This window comes from Manihot esculenta, chromosome 13, assembly GCF_001659605.2.
Source record: "Manihot esculenta cultivar AM560-2 chromosome 13, M.esculenta_v8, whole genome shotgun sequence".
Taxonomy (NCBI): domain Eukaryota; kingdom Viridiplantae; phylum Streptophyta; class Magnoliopsida; order Malpighiales; family Euphorbiaceae; genus Manihot; species Manihot esculenta.
In genome coordinates this window covers 6256884-6277436 of record NC_035173.2, presented here as the reverse complement: position 1 = coordinate 6277436, position 20553 = coordinate 6256884, and the positions used below count along the sequence as shown (strand labels likewise).

General features: G+C 30.4%; 3 protein-coding genes across 5 annotated transcripts; 1 reads left to right on the top strand and 2 right to left on the bottom strand.

The window, feature by feature from the left end:
- Window positions 1-2147: 2147 nt before the first annotated feature.
- On the bottom strand, window positions 2148-7614 carry LOC110629465 (fimbrin-2). 2 transcript variants are annotated; one of them, XM_043949246.1, is made up of 15 exons: window positions 7230-7614; window positions 6951-7121; window positions 6146-6387; window positions 5878-6049; window positions 5708-5746; window positions 5411-5479; window positions 5201-5317; window positions 4275-4486; window positions 3982-4137; window positions 3493-3740; window positions 3233-3390; window positions 2766-2862; window positions 2557-2648; window positions 2323-2486; window positions 2148-2216 (listed from the first exon to the last, which is right to left on the bottom strand). In XM_043949246.1, the coding sequence occupies exons 1-15, from the start codon at window positions 7314-7316 to the stop codon at window positions 2210-2212; spliced, it is 2031 nt and encodes a 676-aa protein (XP_043805181.1). In that variant the 5' UTR covers window positions 7317-7614; the 3' UTR covers window positions 2148-2209. The 2 variants fall into 2 exon arrangements, with proteins under 2 accessions (XP_043805181.1, XP_043805182.1); XM_043949247.1 differs by having other exon boundaries at window positions 2148-2486; window positions 3541-3740; window positions 7230-7611.
- A 4981-nt stretch (window positions 7615-12595) lies between these two features.
- Window positions 12596-13248, bottom strand: LOC110630369 (putative lipid-transfer protein DIR1). The gene has a single exon (XM_021777828.2). The coding sequence runs from the start codon at window positions 13009-13011 to the stop codon at window positions 12697-12699; it is 315 nt and encodes a 104-aa protein (XP_021633520.1). The 5' UTR covers window positions 13012-13248; the 3' UTR covers window positions 12596-12696.
- A 4529-nt stretch (window positions 13249-17777) lies between these two features.
- LOC110630405 lies at window positions 17778-19605 on the top strand. 2 transcript variants are annotated; one of them, XM_021777890.2, is made up of 4 exons: window positions 17778-18029; window positions 18105-18314; window positions 18815-19064; window positions 19371-19605. In XM_021777890.2, exons 1-4 carry the CDS (start codon window positions 18024-18026, stop codon window positions 19469-19471), a joined length of 567 nt encoding a protein of 188 aa, XP_021633582.1. In that variant the 5' UTR covers window positions 17778-18023; the 3' UTR covers window positions 19472-19605. The 2 variants fall into 2 exon arrangements, with proteins under 2 accessions (XP_021633582.1, XP_021633584.1); XM_021777892.2 differs by having other exon boundaries at window positions 17800-18029; window positions 18815-19012.
- The last annotated feature ends 948 nt before the right edge of the window (window positions 19606-20553 follow it).

Here is a 20553-nt window from a genome sequence, read left to right as displayed (position 1 = left end):
GTTAAGCTCTTTGAACCTCCAAGCACTCAAAACTTGCTCAAAGCTCACAAATCTTCAAAACAAAGTTATAAACTTGTTAAAATCATGAAAGATCTAGAGGAAACACTCAAGATCGAGGGAGGAACGGTGGAGACTCACCTTGGCCGACAATGGGAGAGAAAAAGCTCGCCCGTGCGGACCAAGGGGACCCTTTTATAGTGGCTGGCCAGGCCACGTTCGGGGGCCGAATGTGCCTCCGCATCCATGCAAATGTTCGGCGGCCGAACATAAGGTTCGGCGGCCGAACCTGCACTTCCCTCACTTAGACTTTCGGGGGCCTAACGTGCCTCCCAAAGTCCATGCATGTTCGGCGGCCGAAAGTGAGTTTCGGCGGCCGAACCTGGGTTTTTCCTTAAAGAAATTTCATGCAAAAACTTATTTAAAATCATACTTAAAACATTAAAATACATGAAAACATTTTATAAAAACATGCTTTTACCCTTCTAGAGGTTTCCGACACCCAAATTCCACCGGACGGTAGGAATTCCGATACCGGAGTCTAGCCGGGTATTACAGAAGCAGTCAACCGGACCCTAGACAACTTGATTCGCAGCCTTTGTGGAGATAAACCGAAGCAGTTGGATCTTATTCTTCCTCAAGATTTGCTTACAACAGTGCGGTCCATAGTGCCCTTGGTCGTTCACCTTTTTCTGTTGTCTATGCTAATGTGCCACAACATACATTAGATTTGATCAAGCTGCCAAAAAGTATAGATGCTAGTATTCCAGCAAAGCACATGGCTGAGTAGATTGTGGATGTGCAGAAGGAAGTCAAGCAGAAATTGAAGTAAGCAAACTCAAAGTACAAGCAAATTGCAGATAAGTATAGGCGATAAGAAGTCTTCTAGGTTGGAGATGCAGTGATGGTGTTCTTGCGCAAGGAGAGGTTCCCAGTTAGTACATACAACGAGCTGCAACCTAAGAAGTATGGACTGTATTCAACATTTGCATCAATGACAACACTTATGTGATAGATCTTCCAAATACTATGATTATTTCCAAGACATTTAATGTGGCGGACATATCCAAGTATCATGACTCTGATACTCTTTGTATCCGAATTTCCTGCTCCACTCAATGATGAATTCTTTCCTAACGGAGGAGACGGATGCGAATGAGATGGGTCATAATATTTAGAATGGGCAGACCAACTCAAATGCGACCATTGAGCGGTAAAAAACGTTTTGGCCATAACGTTTACTGCGAGTGTCAGAATCGCTATTAAGACCCTAATTTAAAAAGTTCATTAAAAAATCTACATTTATTACTTGTCTTTGACTACATAATAACCCATTAGAAAGTCTAAAAACGCTGTTTAGAGCCTCAAAATGGTCTCTAAAATTTTTTTGTCAATATTTTTAGATTTTTTTTACACTCATTATAAGGCATACGTCATATTATGTAAAACAGATTATTTCTATTCAAAATTATACATTTTTCCTTAAACCTATCTAAGATTTTCTTTTCGAACACTTTTACGCCGAGTCCGTTTCTTCCACTTTTCTCCTTCATTATTAACACACGCATACACTTTCAGCATGGATGTGAATGTATATTAATGTTATAAACATACTGTGTTTAGCTCTCATTTATTTAATAACACTAATCAAATATTATAAAGAAGATATATTTAGAACACTCATGCATAAATAAAAAAATATTAAAAATAAAAATATAAAAAAAAGGATAATATGAAATGGTAAGGAAAAATAAATTTAAAATAATATATATCATAAAATCAATGTAGATCTACTCTTTATTTTCATCCTTTATTTTCGACATAATTAAAAAAATCAAATGGTTTATTGGTTTAAGAAATTAGTTTCTGATTTTTTTTTTACTTGATTTACTTCTTTATTTAATTCTTATATTTCATTATTCACTTCGCAACAAGATTGAAAGGGGATTGTGCTTAAAATGCTTTTCGTGGTACACGGTGAAAAAGTAGTTTGCTGAAGAATTATTATAGATTTAATTATAGATAACTTGTGGTTTAAAAGGGTTTTTATTGTAATCCAAGACATAAATAGAAGGTTATATTATAGTTATTTACGGCTTCTATTCACAAAGGCCGAACTTAGACGAGATGTTTCTTTTGACAAAAGGGCGTTGAAGTAAAAAACTACTCGCATACGTATGTATGTGCTTGCAAAATTTGCTTTGAGCACACTTCATTCCCTATTCATACAGACATTTTTCAATCAAGTTTAACAAATTGATTCAGGGAGAAGTAAAAATAAAAATAAAATAAAATAAAAAGATATAAAATTTATGATCTGCTTACAGGTTTCCATTCTCTTCTAACGATGACTCTGAGGCAGAGTCGTCTACTGTTGAATTTGAGATGGTCTCACTATCTGAAGTTCCATTTGATTTCTCTTCAACAGGCTGTTTCAAGAACCAATACATGATACTTGCTGTCAACGTAAGGATCATCTTTTGATTCACCTGAAAAAAAGAAAAATTAACACCATAGAATAATCATATTAAGAATACAAGTCCTGTTGATGAAGAATACCTCCGTTATGTCTTCAGGAAGCAAAAATATTGAGCATCCTAGCTTCCTTGCGATACTTATGATGTAGGTAGCATTCATCTTTTTCTCCTCATCTGATTGCTCCCAAGTTTTGAGGGACAACATAATAAATAATATTAGAACTAAGAAATTATTATTGTCAAGATCATCACATGGAAACTTTAATCGCATGAGATTAGAAGAAAACGTACCAGTTACTCCTTTTGTGACGAGACTCCAATTTACTGCTCTAGGCTGAACAGAGCTGAGAAGCTCAAGAAAAAAAATGCCATCTGACAAGCTTCTATCCTGTAAAATTCAGATAGTTAAAGTTGAAAATTGATAGTATCCACTATCTAAGATGATCTTTCTTGCAGTCTGAATAACCAAGCAGTCTTAGGGGAGAGGAGGAAGAAAGCAACATCTTGCACAAGTTATCTAATGCTTCTGATTCAGTACTTCTCTTTAGATTCATTTTCGGAAAATTTAAACCTCAAGGAATGCATATTACTTTTAGGCATGCATTCTCCAAAAATGCACGCATACAAAAGTAATATGCACTCAAGCTTCAAGGAATGGTTTGTTATGTTTAATCAATTCCAGTAGTTCAAAATGCTGATGCATGTATTGGATAATGCTTTTTCTTTGCTATGCAATGAAGTCAGCAACGGAACGATACCTTAAAACTTTCCATGTGACTCTGCCTTCCAGCTCCACGCACTTTGGTGTTGGCCCATTTTAAAATATCAGCATCAGTGATTTCCTTTCCATGAGAGTGGAATCTCAAATTCTTTAGAAGTTGGAGGATGTTACATCTCATTAACTGCCACAAATAAGCTAAAGAGAATTGAAAACATTAGTTCAAATCTGATAACACTACCAGAAAAACTTTATGCAGAGTTTAAGAATTGACCAAAACATTAACTTCACAAAATTCACCGTAAATGCTCTTGTTGAATAATGGTACTCGTTGGGTAAAGAACGTACCCAGTATTAGTTTTTTATTTCCTTGCACGATGTCATTCCCAGCAATGTTAACCAGGGAAAATTTTAACTGTTTTCCTATTTTTACAACTTGATTACAGTTTTCTACTTTTCTGAATGGCAACTTGATTGGAGGCTTATTTGCAATCTTCCAATTAACAATCCCTGGTGACACCTTCTCAAGGGTCTCTAGAAGCACCCACCTGCACAGCGACAGAGAATGCACTTCAGCCTCAGTTTGAATTGAGGATGAAAGTATTAGATCCAGGTTTTTAACTATGATAAAGCCATTGGAAGTTTTCTATTTTAACAAGGAGGTAATTTTGACAAAAAAAAAGTGGGTAATTTTTAGATGTATTTTAAGTTCAAAAGGTATGAATAAAACACCATGACAGCAAGATCTTACGAAAAAAGAAAAAAAAACACTTATAAGCTAACACTGACCCATTTCTGAGATCTTCAAAGACGTTGTCAATATAGGTTGAATTCCCAAGACTATTCATCCAAAATCTAAATGCCCTTTCCTCTCTAGAAATTTGTGTGTCATCAGGTAGCGTCTCAAGAAAAGATATCTGCTTAGTTTGGGTTGACAGCCCATTCCTGCAGGCGAGAAATGGTCGTAAGTTATTTATGTATTCAATTTCAGACAGATAAGTAATATGAACACATCAATTTCTGTGAACAAACTGTGAATAATTTGCATGAAATCCATTGAGTACGGAAGTGTCTATCCTCACCTATGCTGGAAAATGTGAGCAACAAACGCCAGGTTGAGATTTGGTGAACCTTCAACAATGTCCTTTGCAGTTAAATATCTCTTGCAACCCATCCTATCCGCATGTTCAAGAACCAACTTTGCTCTTCCAAAATGATCTTTCATGGCCAGTGTAGATGGATTGCTATACTCGGGAGCAAGAACATTTAGAAGGTGAGCATAAGCCTCTGCATCCTGCAGGTAGCATATCCTAAAGTTAGACACCAGCTTAATCCGAGGATGTATTATAATAAAATTACCATAATACAATTAGCATCAGCAAAGGGAAGCAAATGGGAAAATATTATAGAATTTAGATGCAACTGGCATGAATCTGAAGATAGTGACTACTCAATTAGATAAATAACTCATTAGATGATACATACATAGTTCAACTCAACATAGAAAAAGAAAAAATATGAGTACAAAAATATAAGAAAAGAAAAATTCTTAGAGAAAAAAAACAAAAGGATGGATATTACAGACTAAGTCCACATAAGGACTACAAAACTACGACAGCTGAAGCTATGACTTGATGAAACCCAAATCTATGTTAAATGAACTACAGCCATGATAAAAATCAAGTATCAATATAAAAGATGGGTTATGTTCATATGATAGTGATATTGATTTAACTATTGTTTCTACAATCAACAAACTATTATCCAAGAATTGCACATCCTTCCTTCGTTGGTTTTAGTCTCTATCAGTTGCAGAAGACAATAAACCTATCAGTCAAACATTCAAAGTCATTTGGTGTTGAGTACAACTAGTAAAAGTTTTGGTACGTTGAGGATTATCGGCATCTCAGGTTTCTAGAGTGTAAATTAAAATATTTCACTTATTGCTCAAATGATATTCAAAAGGGAGTTAGCAGATTATGAGCATGAAGAATCCACAAACACTGACCTTCACATCAGAAGAGAAGTTTGTGACTATTTTCCTGTATCCAGCTTTCTTCAACTGGAAATTCATCCATCTTAATAAGATCTTCTCTGGTGGTAGACTCATCAACTCTTCCACATCCTTTATGCATATGGAAATATATAAAGGTAAGAGTAGCTTGAAGTTTAAACCAATCATTCAGGAAAATATAACTGAAAGAACAACACCATATACCTTACTGTCATCAACTAACTCCACCAACTGAGGTGTTTTCTTCAGACTGAGGTCTGCCAAGAGTTGTATCTAAAACATCATAACCACTGAATAGATTAAACAATGTCCAATAAAATTCTGTAAACATCTTATAGTTCACATTTGCGTAGATTTTTATGAATATCAATTATCAAAGCCATATAAGTTACAGAGCTTTCAGTATCAGCTATTTATGAGCACTGTATTTCAGAACTCTATAAACCATCATCATCAATACATAATCGAACTAAAATTTAGGAAAATTCCTTGAGATCTTACCTTAATGATTTGAGAAATCAATCCAAGCATAAGATGGCGCTGCAATTGAAAAACCCAGGATGTCATGATCATTGACCACAGTTAGTTGAAACAAGTTCATACAAAATCATGTTAATACTCATTCAAGTGAATAAGGGATGAAGTAAAATACAGCACGCCATTGTACATACCCTTCCTTCAATGAAGTCTTGGGTCCCAATATTGACTACGGTACATCCAATAGCCTTAGCAGAGTTGAGACAGAGTGTATGGTTTTCATTCCTTTCCCATGGATTGAGAACTCTCTTAGTATTAATAGCCCTTTCATCAATTGTACCAGGCACAGCCACATTGATAAGCTTGCTGCATTGAAGAAGAATGCTTCAAAATACTACTCCACCATCTGGAGTCTACAAAATCAATAAAAAGAACTCTAATAATGAGACTAAAGCATAATACCAGAGAAGGACTCCATCCTTTGCAATCTCAAAGAGATCATTGGTCGAAGAATCAACGGGGAGGTATTTCTTTAAGAAGTCATCTTTTCCTAGATAGTTATTGATATGAGCAACATAGGATGCCTTCTCGGGTTCACTGATGGTGTGAAGCAATGTAGTGGTGGCGGCTTTAAGGAATGCTGATGAGTTCTTTGCAACAGTTCCTGTTCTTGCATTGGCATGTGCATGAAGTTTCAAATATACCTGTAGTGATTACAAATTCCACTTTAACCTCCCACTAAATATAAGCTTTATTTCTAAAGGCTACACAATGCATAATATCCTACTTGACGTACTAATTTCACTAATCATTTTTCAGACAAATAATGTTCCAAATTTACTAAAGGAAGATATTGCAAAGTGATAAAAAAAAAAAACTTTTAAACACAAAATTGATTGGTTAGAAGTTCTCCTTTTTATGAGGCAAAGAGAACCTTGCGTTCTGATCGCCCCTTTTGAAGAAACCGAGTTACAGGAAACAAATATGCCAGCAGATTGAAGATTCAAGTATTTAATTCTGTTCTTCCATTCATTTCCAAGCAGCCAATGTTGGATTTGATAACTTGCTACCCAGTGGCATTGACGAACAATTCAAATCGAGAACACCAGACAAACGAAAAACAAAGGAAATTGCGGGTTCAAGATCGCTTTGATTCACGTGTCAAACAATACCAAAAATAAAATCTGCTCTCTCACACAAGCATAAAAACAGGAATCTGAACTAGAAATCTAGAGCAAATTAATTGATGTAAGTGAAAGGTGATCACCTTCAAAAAGAACTCGAAATCGACCTCATCGTCGAGATTTTGATACAAATCTTGAATAAAAGAAGCTCTTTCTTCCTCCGTCAGATTCTCTCCTACTACTTTCAATCTGGACATCCTAGAAGCCAAGTCTCTGAGCGTGAGCTTCCCGCTCTCCCTTCTCATGCTCATAAACTTCATTTTGATAAACAAAAGCAAAGTTACAGAACAGAATCAAAAGAACACACAACAGATTAAAAAGAAAAAAATTGAGAGATTTGAAAAATTCCATAGAAAGCTTACGTGAGACTTCAAGCTCCGCAGCTCCACCTGAGTGAACTGGTTTTGGAGCGATGGATCTGACACAATAATGCCAACGTAACCTGACATTTTGCTTCTTCTTCTTGAACAAATTTAAACCTGATACAATTTCTTGTTTCTCTGTTCTAATGAAAAAATATAAAGAAAGAGAGAAAGAAGTGTTCCTCTTCCTCTCCTTCCTTATCTCCACCAGACTTTCTTCCTTTTTCTGCTCTCTCTCTATCTCCCCCTCTCAAAAGCAGCGTGTTTGGGTGTTTCTTTGAGCCTCTCTCTCTCTCTCTCTCTCTCTCTCTCTCCCTCTCCCTCTCCCTCCCTCTGTTACTGTGTGAGTTCAGTTTGAAGGGGACGGGGTGGGAGCTGTTGGAGTTTCGAAGAATTCAAATAATGACCAATTTGTCCCCTTCCTTTTTCCACTAGATAGGCGATGGGACTTTCCTGTCGCCCCCAAATTCAAATAATGACTAATCTATCCTCAACGGCCACTTACCGAAACGACGAGCGTTCTTTTTTTTTTTTCTTTCTTTTTCATGATAAAAAGTAATATACAATACAACACTTACACTATATATAAATAAAAATTTAATAAATAAATATATATGCACTAAAAATAAATGAGTGAATCTTTAAAATATAACGAGTGATTAATATTATTTTTCTTCCTAAAAAATAATTACTATTTTTACATTTATATCTTTTTTTAATAATAATTACTATTTTTATATCAACATTTAAAAGGCTCGATTGCCGCAAAGGAAATAACAATAATAATAATTCATTTAAAATTCAATCAACTGAAACAATATGCGAAAAAAGAAATGTAACTTAAAAGTAATAATAAAAAAAGAAAATTGTAAGGCTAATAAGGTAATTACATAGCAACAAGAAGATATTAAGCCAATTTGAAAACTGAGAGGGGGGCCCATCGGAGAAAGCTCATCTGCATTTTGAAAAGTTGAATCGTCTTCCGTTCCGTTGCAGTTGAAGGCCGGTTCAGTATTAAGACTGGTTGAAATAATTCAATTTAAACTTTTGAGCAAGTGTTAAATTTTTTAAGTTGGAAGTATAAAAGATTAGAGGAGTCGGCAAATAAATAAATAAATATATATATATATATAATACATTTAAATTTTTTATTTAATATAAATTTTCTCTCATATTTTTTTTCTCTATCCTTTCATTTGAAATTAATTATTTTATAAAATTTCAAATAATTTTTATTTAAAATAAAAATAATTAATTCATACCAGACACTATCATCATCGTGTAAAAATTAAATAAAGAAATTGAAAAAAGAACCTATGATTTAAAATAATTACTTGTTTTTCATGCTAATAGCATTTAAACCATGTTTAAGAATAATGAGAACGGGATTAAATCCAATAACTCGGGATCAAGTTAAATGCCTTTTAATCGATAGGACTAAATGTTTTAATGTTTTAGGCACTTTATTTTCTTATTCTCTTGAAAAAGCAAGACCTGTACGATATATTAGACTTTTCTAGGCACTGTCACATATGAATAGTTGACTATTATTGAAGAATGGAGCAAGAGATTATGAGGGATATAAACAAATTAAATTATTTATTTGATATTTAATATTTTATTTGAAAAAAATTTAATTGGATTGAATTTAATTTTTATACGAGATAAATTTAAACTTAATTTTTAAATTTATTTAGTAAATAAATTAACATTAAGTTTTACAATATTCACTAATTAAAACTTGTCAACTTGGTTTATTTTTAAGTAACTTGTTAAATAAATTGAAGTCAATAATATTTTGGCATCGGAGATGACCTTCTAATGCAACGCCGAAATTCACGGAATTTTAGAGTTGCGCTACAGTATCACGCCAAACGCTAAATATAGCATGATACTGTAGCAGCGCCATTTTCTTTTTTTTAAAATTTATAATATAATTTAAATTTTATATTTTTTTATTATTTAATTAATACATTTTTATAATTAATATATTTTTTTTTATTTATTTATAAAATAATTAAATATTTGAATATTGGATAAAAATATAAAATATATAAATATTTAAAGTGAATATATAAAATTATATGAATTTTTTGAGTGAAATATATAAATAAAATTAAAGTAAAATAAATAATATAATATTAAAGAGAGAAGAATATAAATAAAATATTATTTTTGGTGTTAAAAATGATGCAGACGGTTGGAGATAATATTGCACTATTTTTATGCAAAGTATCAAAATAGTGTAAATGGTGCATAGAGTTGAAGATGTCTAAAAGAAATGATTTCAAAAATTTACATAAATTTTTATCAATCAAAGATCAATTTACTAAACTCTTAGAATATATAGATATTTGAATTATTAAAATTTAAAATATTATTTTTTATAATTTTATGGATTATAATAAATTAAATGTAAACTCTTCAAAATTTGATTTCGCATGGTTGATTACTCATTAGAAATTTTGTTGTAATGTTTTAAAATCTAATAACTTTATAAAAAGTTAGCATACCATTGTTATAGGATGGGCTAACGGAGTTTGTAAAGTTAGAATATGATGGTCATTCCAAGTTTTTTAACTTTTTAATAAAATAAAATTTTATTATAAAAAAATTTTACTATAATAAATATTCTTTCCGTAATATATATTTTTTTATTTTAAAATTATCATACACTTTTCTTTTTTATACTATAATAATCTATAAATTAACTATTATAATTTCATTTAATTTTATAAAAATTTTAAAAAAAAATTTAAAATATCTTTTAATATTTAATAAAATTTGAAATGAATATAATTAAAAAATTAATAAAAATATTATATTTTTTAATATATGTAAAAAAACAAAATCAACAAAAGTTTAAAATAAAGAACAAAAGAGAAACATGTCAAATGTTAAGACAATATAATGTACAATTTTATCCAATAATTAATTCCATTCCATTCTAACTAAACTAGGTTATGGAGATAAAAAAAGGAAAAGACATGTGACGGAGGGACCAGAGAGAGAGATATGAGACCTAAAAAAGGGTGTGAATGTGTATTTGTGGTGCCACTGGTAAAGCAAGTTCTGTTGTCTTTATAACCGACCTTCGTTTCTTACTTCCCTTTCCTCATTTCTACACTACAAAAATCTTCTAGATTTTATGTGATGATTATTAAATAAATCAAGAATCTTTTTTTTTTTTTTTAAAAGTGATTTTATCAATTTTTTATTTTAAAATCACTAATTTAATTAATATAAAAATAATATATTATAATAATAATAATTCTTAAATTTGATTAAAAAATATCGATATAAAAAATTATATTATAATATATTATTTCGATATTATAAAATTTTAAAGTGTAAATAAGAAAACTAAATTATATTTTTTAAATATTTTTTTAAATATAAAAAAAATATTAATTAATAATTATATTTTATTTATTATGCTAGTGTTTTTTAATGAAATTTAGAAATTATTATTATTTATTAATAGTAAAATACCATAAAATACAATTTAAATAATAGATTCTAAAATAAAAATGATTAAAATTATATGGTATTTTATATATATATTTTTTAATTTTTTTAAATCAGTCGTTTTAAATTTATTGGTACTAGAGTGGTTTTCTTGGGAGATATTGAATTTAAATTTCGATAGATGAAAAAAAAAATGATTAGCTTGATCTTTCTCATTAGTTGAAGGGAACAAATCTGAAAAAGAAGATAGCTTATGAAGAACACCAACAAGGCAAAGAGAAGAGGATGAGAAAACAGCATATGCTAGGGCAATGATAGACAATTAGACAATGCTTGGTGTAAAATCCAAATCAAAATAGGGAGGAGTTCTATGCATATACTAGGTTTACTTTACTAAAAAGGCAAAACCCAAAGGCAATTGGGGAAGCTTGTGGGGAAAAGCTGAGGAAATAATTGGAGGAATATGTAGCAATCCTTGCTGTGTTTGCTTCTACTACTCACTACATTCAAATCATTGCCAAACTTCTATACTGATCCCACTAGTAGGCCCATTACCCACATGGCATTCTACTCTTGTTAACTGGAAATTTCAATCTCATCATTGTTTGCTGATTTTGTGTGCTATCACATTATGATTTTAGCTACCTATGGTTTTGATTTGTTTATCATTGAAGATCTTATTAATAGGTTTAATTATAGTTCACTTAGTTAAGGAAATTGATGACCGCTGGATTCCTTCACCCCGGACCAGGGGCTTGACCACAGCCCGAGGCCCATGACATAGAGGCCCACACACCTGATATACATAACAAGCCTGGCTCATCCAACCTTCAAGGCCGGACTCGACCCATCTTCCTCACTCAAGTCTGCCCGGCCCGCACGAAGCAGGCTCTCTCCACTCAGGCTTAGCATCCGGCCCAACTCTCAGCCCAGCCCAGGATCCAGAATAATATTCACCAGACAGCCTGATAGATCCGCTCGAACGTACGCACGAGGAGAATCAGAGGCCGTTACGCATGGAGCAGGCGGCTGATACCCTAGTACCTCCGAATCCGCATGACAGAGACGCGTGGCCCAATCCTGGAGAGACCTTTACACGTCACCAGCAAGCAAGACAATATATAAAAGAGGAGTTCCCTCCTCAGAAAGCTTAAGCCTTATTCAGTAATACAAAACCCTTGTAAAACCCTATTCCATTAGATCTCAGATCATCAGAAATCATCAACCTAGACAACCTCAGCTCATACGCTAAAGTATTAACTTGTTAATTTTTTTAAAAAAAAAGTAATCATAATCAGTTTTCTTTCAACTCAACTAGCAAGGTATGTCGTGAAAAAGGATAAAATTCTGTTTTAAATTATGGATTGACTCTGGTTAGAACATAAATTTTCATTTTAATTCGACAATTTCTTTCTCTTTTGAAATTAAAGATTTTATAAAAATTTAATTAATTTTTCTTATTAATTTTCTTATTTAAAATAAATAAATATTATGAATAATTTTATAATAATTTATTTAAATTCTTATTAAGAATCATTGCAAATGTAGCATTAGTGATTTTAGTTAATTTTTGAAAAACTAACAAATGTGAATATAAACTACGTTATGCAATTTTCTTAGAAAATTTCTGCATAAAATTACTCTCGTTTTCTTAAAATTAGTGGGAAATTCAACCATAAATAACTATAATTATAATTTTATTCGTATATCCTATTCAAATGAATTTTTATAAACATAAGAAATAATTTATTTTCAAAGAAAATTTTATAAATTAAAAAAATAAATAATTTTTTCCATTATAAATAAAAAAATAAAATAAGTACTTTATTATTCAAACTCTCTTTTTCTTTTTAATTTTCCTTTTCAACATACAAAACAAACAAATGACGGAAAATAAAAAAATCACTTTTTTTTATTTTTCCTCATTTTCCTTTTTTTTTTCTCTAAGAATTTTTCTCAAAATAGAGTGTGAATACGAACAAAAAGAACATAGACTTAATTAGCAATCGGCAGGAGCGGTGAGGTTGCACTTGGCAGGCAAAGCCAAAGCAAGATCTGGATCAATCCCAAGAGAAGGCAACAACAGTGAATTCCTATAAGAACACAGGCACGTCAAGTTAGCAAATTTAAGGGCCTTGCAACATTCTTTTGATGGTGGATCCACTGGATTTGTCTTGCTCACTGATGGCTTGCATGCTAATAAACCATCCTCATTCATGTCACACAAGCTCAACGACCTTGTCCCTTCAAATATGGCCGCCATGACCACCACCATGACCACCACCCACCTCCCTGCTGACGCTCTCTCCATCATCTAATACGTCGCCGTAGCACTTGTTTCTTGTGTTTAATGTTGTCCTGCTGCGGTGGTGATCATGGAGATGGATCTCTTGTTATTTATAGAGACAGAGGGCGATGAAGATATTGGGGACCCGTGAAGGAGAATTGGCAGGATGAGGTTCACGGTTCAGAATTTGGCTTTGTTCTCCAGTGGGAGTAGGCCACCGCTGACGTAGATTGTCGAGATCGGATCGGAGGGAATATTGCCTTGTCTTTAGCTTGGTGGAAAGTTCTTTTCTTCCCCTTTATATTTACAAACAATTATCACCAACTTTTTTTACACTAGCATTTCATATGGGAAGTGTTATTAATTAATGCTAGGATTTGAAAATTTTATTATTTGCAAGAAAAAGAAACATTAAACAATTTCTTATATATAATTTCTATTGTTTAGGAAAATTTGTGTATATCCTTAATTTCAATTTTTGATGATTTTTATAATAAACTTTAATTAAACCTACATCCGTATATAATAATTTAATATTATAATAAAAAAATTAAATTTAATTGGCTACAATATATTTTAATAATAGAAAGTATATATAATAAATAAATAATAAAATTAAGTATATTTTTTCTCCAAACATAAAAATATGAGAATTGCGATGTTATACTTAAGAATTTCCTAAAGTTTAATTAAATATATTTATTATTATATTAAAAAAACTAATTATATTAAAAAGTTTTAATTTTTAATTTTAATTTTTTTTAAGCAGTCATTTTATTTAATTCGTATATTTTTTCATAAGTGAATGATAAAAAGACAAAAATGCCCTCAGATAACATATCATCATAATTCACGAGCTTCATCTCCCTCTCCCAAACACCCAAGTTGTATTAATAACGGCCTATCAATATTCCAAAGTGGTTAAGACATTTATTTCATATATATAGTTAAAAAGAATGTAAGAAACGACAACGTATCTACATTTTTTCCAATCTCATCTCCTCTGCCACTGCTATTCAAAATGAGATCATCCAAGTTGATGCATGATCATGTTGATGGCAACTATACAACCAAATAAAAATACTTATTTAAATCAGGTCCATATAATTTAACTTTAAATTAAATAAATATATAAATATTGTATTAGAAATTAATAAATAATTTTTAAATTCATTAAATTTAATGCAAATTATTTAGTTAAATTAATAAATAAAAGCAACTCTTTAATAATATCTTAAAAATAGATAAGAATAATATCATAAAATACTAGTCAAATTAATTTATACATATGGAAATAAAAACTATTCTTCCTCTGCCTTTTTTTAACTATTTTTATCTTATAAACTTTAATATTTTCAAATAAATAAATTAAATTATAGTTATAATTTATAGGTTGATTTAATCAATTTATAAATTAGAATTGAAATAATTATTTTGCAAGTTTCTTTACAAGTAGGCCTAAAAGCTGGAATTCTGGCTGGGTAATGTTCATGGGCCTAAATGATGGCCCATGGCAAGAATGTAATTGGGCACATCCATCGATGAAAATTAAAGCGAACGTCTATGTTGCGAAAAAAAAAAATGTCTCCGTCTTAATTTTCATCCATTTTATTTGTTCATATACAGTAAAAAAAGATAAATTTTTTAATTATATTTATTTTGAAAATATTAATTTTTATTAAATATTAAAAAATATTTTAAGAGATTTATTTAAAATAAAATAAAATTAAATAGAGTTGTAATAATTCATTTATACGTTATTATAATATAAAAAATAAAAGTAAATAATAATTTTAAAATAATAAAAAAATAAATAAAAATTACAGAAGAGATAGTAAAAGAGAGAGAAAGAGAGAAATTCAAAGATCATTCGGTGAGGATTTCTTTGATCGGTGAAAATGAGTCTTTGACTTTCTTGCCTTCTCTCTGTCCCGCCATGTATAGTTTTGGTTTGTTTTAAATTTATTCCGTCTATTGCTCTTATTTTAAATTCTGATAAAATTTGAATCTATTTATTTTTTTAGGGTGTTTTATTTTTTACTCTAAGGAGGGTTCATCGACTTTGACATCAACATTTCGGGATTGCATCGATGCGTCTGATGATCAATGCTCCCATTAGCTCCAATTAGACTGAGCTCTATCACATTCTTTACCTCGTGTTATGGTGTTCTGATGATCAATGCTCCCACTAGCTCCAATTAGACTGAGCTCTATCACATTCTTTACCTCGTGTGATGGTGTTAATTCGGTAAATCAAGTTCTCTTTAGTAATTTTGATTATTAGTTAGTGTGGGAGTATCTGTTTAGTTTATTTTGCTTCGTTGTGGTTGGGTTGAACTTCCACTTCTTTCTACTTTTGTGCCATTTCAATTTGTATGTCTTTATTATGGGTATGTTTTCACTAAATGTGACTAAGGGATAGACGTTGGTGGTGGTAGATTAATGGTAAAATTGTTTCTGTTGGTGGTGGTAGATTGATGGTAAAATTGTTTCTGGTGGTATCAGTCGTTTCTGTTCTTTCTTCTGTTTTGCTTTGTGCTATTTGCATTTAATATTTTATATGATTTTCATTTTACATTTGAATGTGCAATTGATTTCTAAATGAGTTTTAACCGATTATAACAAAAGGAACGATAATTTAAAATGTTATTTTCTAATTGTATCATTTTTTTCTTCTGCTTTACTTTGTGTCATTTGTATTTGATTTTTTACATATTTTTATACTTGAATGTGAATCGATTTATGAACAAATTTTTATCGATTATAACAAAGAGCGACGATAATTTAAAATATTATTTTTTAATAGTACCATTTTTTAAAATTAGGCCATATTTTATATTTATATTTTTGGATTTGGCATTTTATAGAGTGAGTTTGTGCTTTGATGGGTTTGATATTAAATTTGTTCCTATGCATTTTTGGCACTATAAGCCTTTTTAATGTATTTATTTTGTATGGTAAAAGATAATTAGAAAAACTTATGGTGTTGGGAGATGATGATTTAAAATTTAGTATTAAAGATTAAACCACTGCTATAAAAATAAATTTAAGGTAAAAATAATAAATTATTATTTTATATACTTTACCGTAATTATCAGTAAATAGCAATAATTTAAAATTTATTACATTTAATTTCACTATTGAATATAAAGATAATTTATTTATTTTTAGTAGTGAATAAAAAATATAATTAAAATTATAATTTTATTAAATATAAAATAATTTTTTTATTAAAATATATTATTGTATAGAATAAAAAAGTAAATTTTTTTATACAACTGTTTTCAAATTATTGATTCAGAAATATTAAAGCAATAATTTTACAATCACTATTATTTAATATGCATACGCCGTATTATATCAATAAAATAAAATATAAATTATCGAAGATTCTTGATTGGTCCTGCAAAATAAGAGATTTTATATATAATGCGATTTTAAATTGGTAAATTAATTATGATTTCTTAATTTGCTAGTAATTATGTTATTAATTAATTAATGAATGCCTCAAATCTGCACTAATGCCCACTATAAACAGCCAATGACAAATTTTTACGTACGTTGTTTTTACTAATGGATTTTACAATTTTGTAAATAATCTCAATGCATTATAGAATTTATCAATAATCTTTAAATCCCTAAAACATATAGTTCTTCTATTTTCCTCCTATTTGCTGTGCTACCCCCTTACAATTTCTCCTTCCCTCTCTATATTATCACAACATTTAACTTAATCCCTTGAAGCTATCTCTATTGTTATTCAATTAGGTATTGTTATTGCTAATGGTTCATATATATATGTTTATAAATTATTTTTAATTAAATACATCAATTTGTATTAAATATGTAATAATTTAAAATTTAAAAATGCTTATAAATTTAAATTAATTTATATGCAGATAATACTTATAATTAAGCTAAAATCAAATAAAATATTTTACATTGAAACCAACAAATCACATGAATTCAACTTTTCATAAACAATCATTTTTTTTTTCTAAGAAAAAAAATTGACCTGAGCCATTTTAATCTTATTGATGATGTGAGATGTGGGATTTTATGATGAGATTTAAAAACTTATTGATGATGTGAGATGTGGGATTTTACGGAAATTTAATTTGAATGGTTCAAATATCTCTCTTTTATTCCTTTTTTTTTATTTTTTAATATTATATAACGGTTATTTTATTACAGTACTATCTATTGCTGTTATATAGAACCACACGTACACCATCGTTACAAAGACTATTTAATTTTTTTTCTAATATTTGTACTGGTAGAGTCGTGACATAGCTGAATTTATTCTCCTACTTTTCATCTCGTTAGATAAACTGAATTTTTTCTCTGATGAGTCTAGATTCCACTTAACCTAACCGGTTCGATTGTGAGCTAGATTCCATATTAATGGATCAGTTTGCATAATAAATTTTGATAAATTTTGTACTCAACTCTCCCGTGAGAGTTCGACTGCAGACTCGGTGTCAGTAGCTCAACTGTTTATTAAAGGTGGATACAATTTTAATTTATTCCTTATAAATCCTGAGCAGGTCTCTGGTACGCGTGGGGGGGTTTAAAAGGAAAAGCAAAAGCTGCAAACTCAAATTTTCCTGATGGGGTTTTTAATTTATTTCTTGCTGGAGAATGGAGAACTCCAAGAAAGTAGAAAACACAACTACCCTTTGATGTTAATCATGCATTGGGATATTCATCTGATCAGCGACAAACCGTGTAAAGCAAAACTCTGATGCTACTTAAAGATTAAAATTACAGAATATCGAAAGAAACCCAAGAGAAAAAAAAGTAACATTTCTTACTCTTTTTCTATTCCTTAATACGTTCCTTACTTCTTTGTCTCTCTGTCTGTTACTGTGAAGCTTCTTTATCTGAGTAGTTTTCTTTTTTACTCTTCCTCCATGACCATCACCAACTTTTCTATATATATGGTGTTTGTGTGTCCACGCTCAGCAGCTTCAAAAGATATTAAATTTTGAAAAAAAAAAAAAAAACTTTCATATTGACTCATCTGCTGCTTCAACCTCATGGAAGTGAGCTCTCTTGATCTTTTTTTCTTTGTTTTCTTTCTTATAGATTGTTAATATTCTGGGTTTTGCGTTGTGCAGGAGTATAATTATTATTCGAGGAACAATATACCTGCATTTGGGAGCTGGGACTGGAAGGATGATCTTCCTTTCACTCAGTGTTTTGAATCTGCTAGAGAAGGTGGGTTGATTCGTTACAGTTACTCAGAGGATCGGGATTTATATGTTGCTGGTGATTTGTATGAGAATGATGTGGTAACGCCGGCCATGATTGTTGTTCCTCGCCGGAGGGTAATTATACTTACTAGATTCTTTTCTTCTTTTTCTCAAATGCTCTTCTTGTTCTTGAAATTTTTGAATAATTCATGAAAGTTAGCAGCAAGCAGCGTAAAACACAAAACAAAAAAGAAGACGAGAAAGAAAAGGAAAAAGGAAAAAGAAAAAGACAAGAAAAGATTCATTAAAAGAAGCTAACAAGCAAAGGAAATGCTTTCGATAGCTTGTATATGGGGAATTGAAAAACAAACAAGAAAAGGGTGTTTTAGGAATGCTTTCCCAATGGTCGCATATTGTTAGATATGGTAGTAGTATAGCTCATAGCCCGGCTTGATCACCGGAATCGATTTTACGTGATCGATTGAATGATAAATTACAAATATAATTTCAAAAGAAAATCCAAAGTGAAGTGAAGTGATTGTTGGTATTGTTGGAAGAATATGTTAAATGTTAATACGTAATTATAGATTTGAAAATGGGATGATGATTAAGCTTGGAAATTCTTGGTATTGCAGGCAAAAGTACGTCAATCCCGTGTCAAAGAAGAGAGAAAAAAGCAGCAGAAAAGTTGGGTGGTTAATGACATGAAAGAACCACCGAGCCCCACCGCTCCTCCTCAACCAAATCCTGCGAAGGCCAGGCCAACACCTAAGCCTGTTGACGAAGACTTGTACACACTGTCACCACAGCTTCTCTACGCAAAGCCCAACAAGGCATGCATGCATGCCCTAAGCTTCTTTTGGAGAAATACTTATTTAAAATTCGGTCTATGTGAGCTTAAAACACGTAAATGTGAAATTTTTTATAAAAACAATTACATATAATACACATTCATATCTCTTAAATTCATAATGGATCACTTTTTTTATCTAAAAAAATTTATCTAAATCGGTAAATATATGAAATTTGACGAATTTATATCAATCCGGACAAGAATTTTCGCAATTTTACATAGCTGATTTTCTCATTCTTTGATTTCTTTATAATGCTCATAGCATAGTCTTGTAGGCTGATATCTTTTTGACTTTGTACTAAAGTTTGCTTTTTTTTTTTTTTTTGTTTATTGTGCAGAAGAGAGGGTTGTGCTTCTTTTCAAGCTGCTTGCTGCCAAATTGCGTATTGTGAAGCTTGTAGGAGAAGTACATAGCCGGGAGTGCGAAGAATATACTTAAAAAAGAAAAAGCACTAAATTGATATTTTTAATTTTATGCACTTGTTGGGTTTCCACTATAATATCTAAGTGAAGGATTTTATTGTAATTTTTCTCTTTTGGGCCATTATTCTCCTGGCACTGGCAAATGACAAAGAGATTATAAATCAGGGTTTGCAAAAAAGAGAGTAATTAATGTATAATATTTTCTAAAACAAACCTTTTGAAAAATCAAATTAAGACCACACACATAAAATATTTGGAAAAAATTATAAAATATAAAAAGTAATTTTAAACCAATAAAGATTATACGGTACACTATAATCTGAAGTTCATAAAATAATGAGTTTAATAATTATTAAATTAAAAATTTTTATTGATATTTATGCATAATTAATTTAAATATTGGTACATAAATTTTAATAATTGACTCACTGAGATCGGACCACATTGACTTTGGAATGTAAGATATATTTTTTGTATGCTCTGATTCCATGCTTCCGATTTTGGAAAAGTTCCAAAGGGAGAAGCTATAAAAGCTAACTTCTTTCCCCTTGTTTCTGAAGAGAATATTTTCTTAATTTTTGGATTCTCATAAAAATTTAACATTTATGGAAATAAATATATTTTTTTAAAAATTATCTTCTCAAACCCATAAAAGAATTGTGTAAATATGTGCTCATTACACAACTAAAATTTATAATAGAAAATTTAAAAATATTTACAATTCAAAACAAATGAATTTATGGAAGAATAAAATTAATATTTTTTAATATTTTCCAACATTAATTAATTTTCCATTTATTGTCACATTGCAGCAATATATTTTTTTTCACAGAATGTATAATATAATTTCTTAATAAAATCATGTAACTTGATTTTCCTCCCAAAACAAAAGGAGACCAAAGCTTAAATTGGCTTTAGTGGTATTTTGGGAATTGCACAACCACTTATAATCCTTCACGAGCATGTTGCGACTCTGACACCTTTCCCTTTTCAAAATTAGGTCTCTAGAGGTTACTTTCCCTATTAAAATTATGAACAAAAATTTTAAAATTAATATAAAATAATTTTTTATTTATAAAAATTAATAATATTTATTTA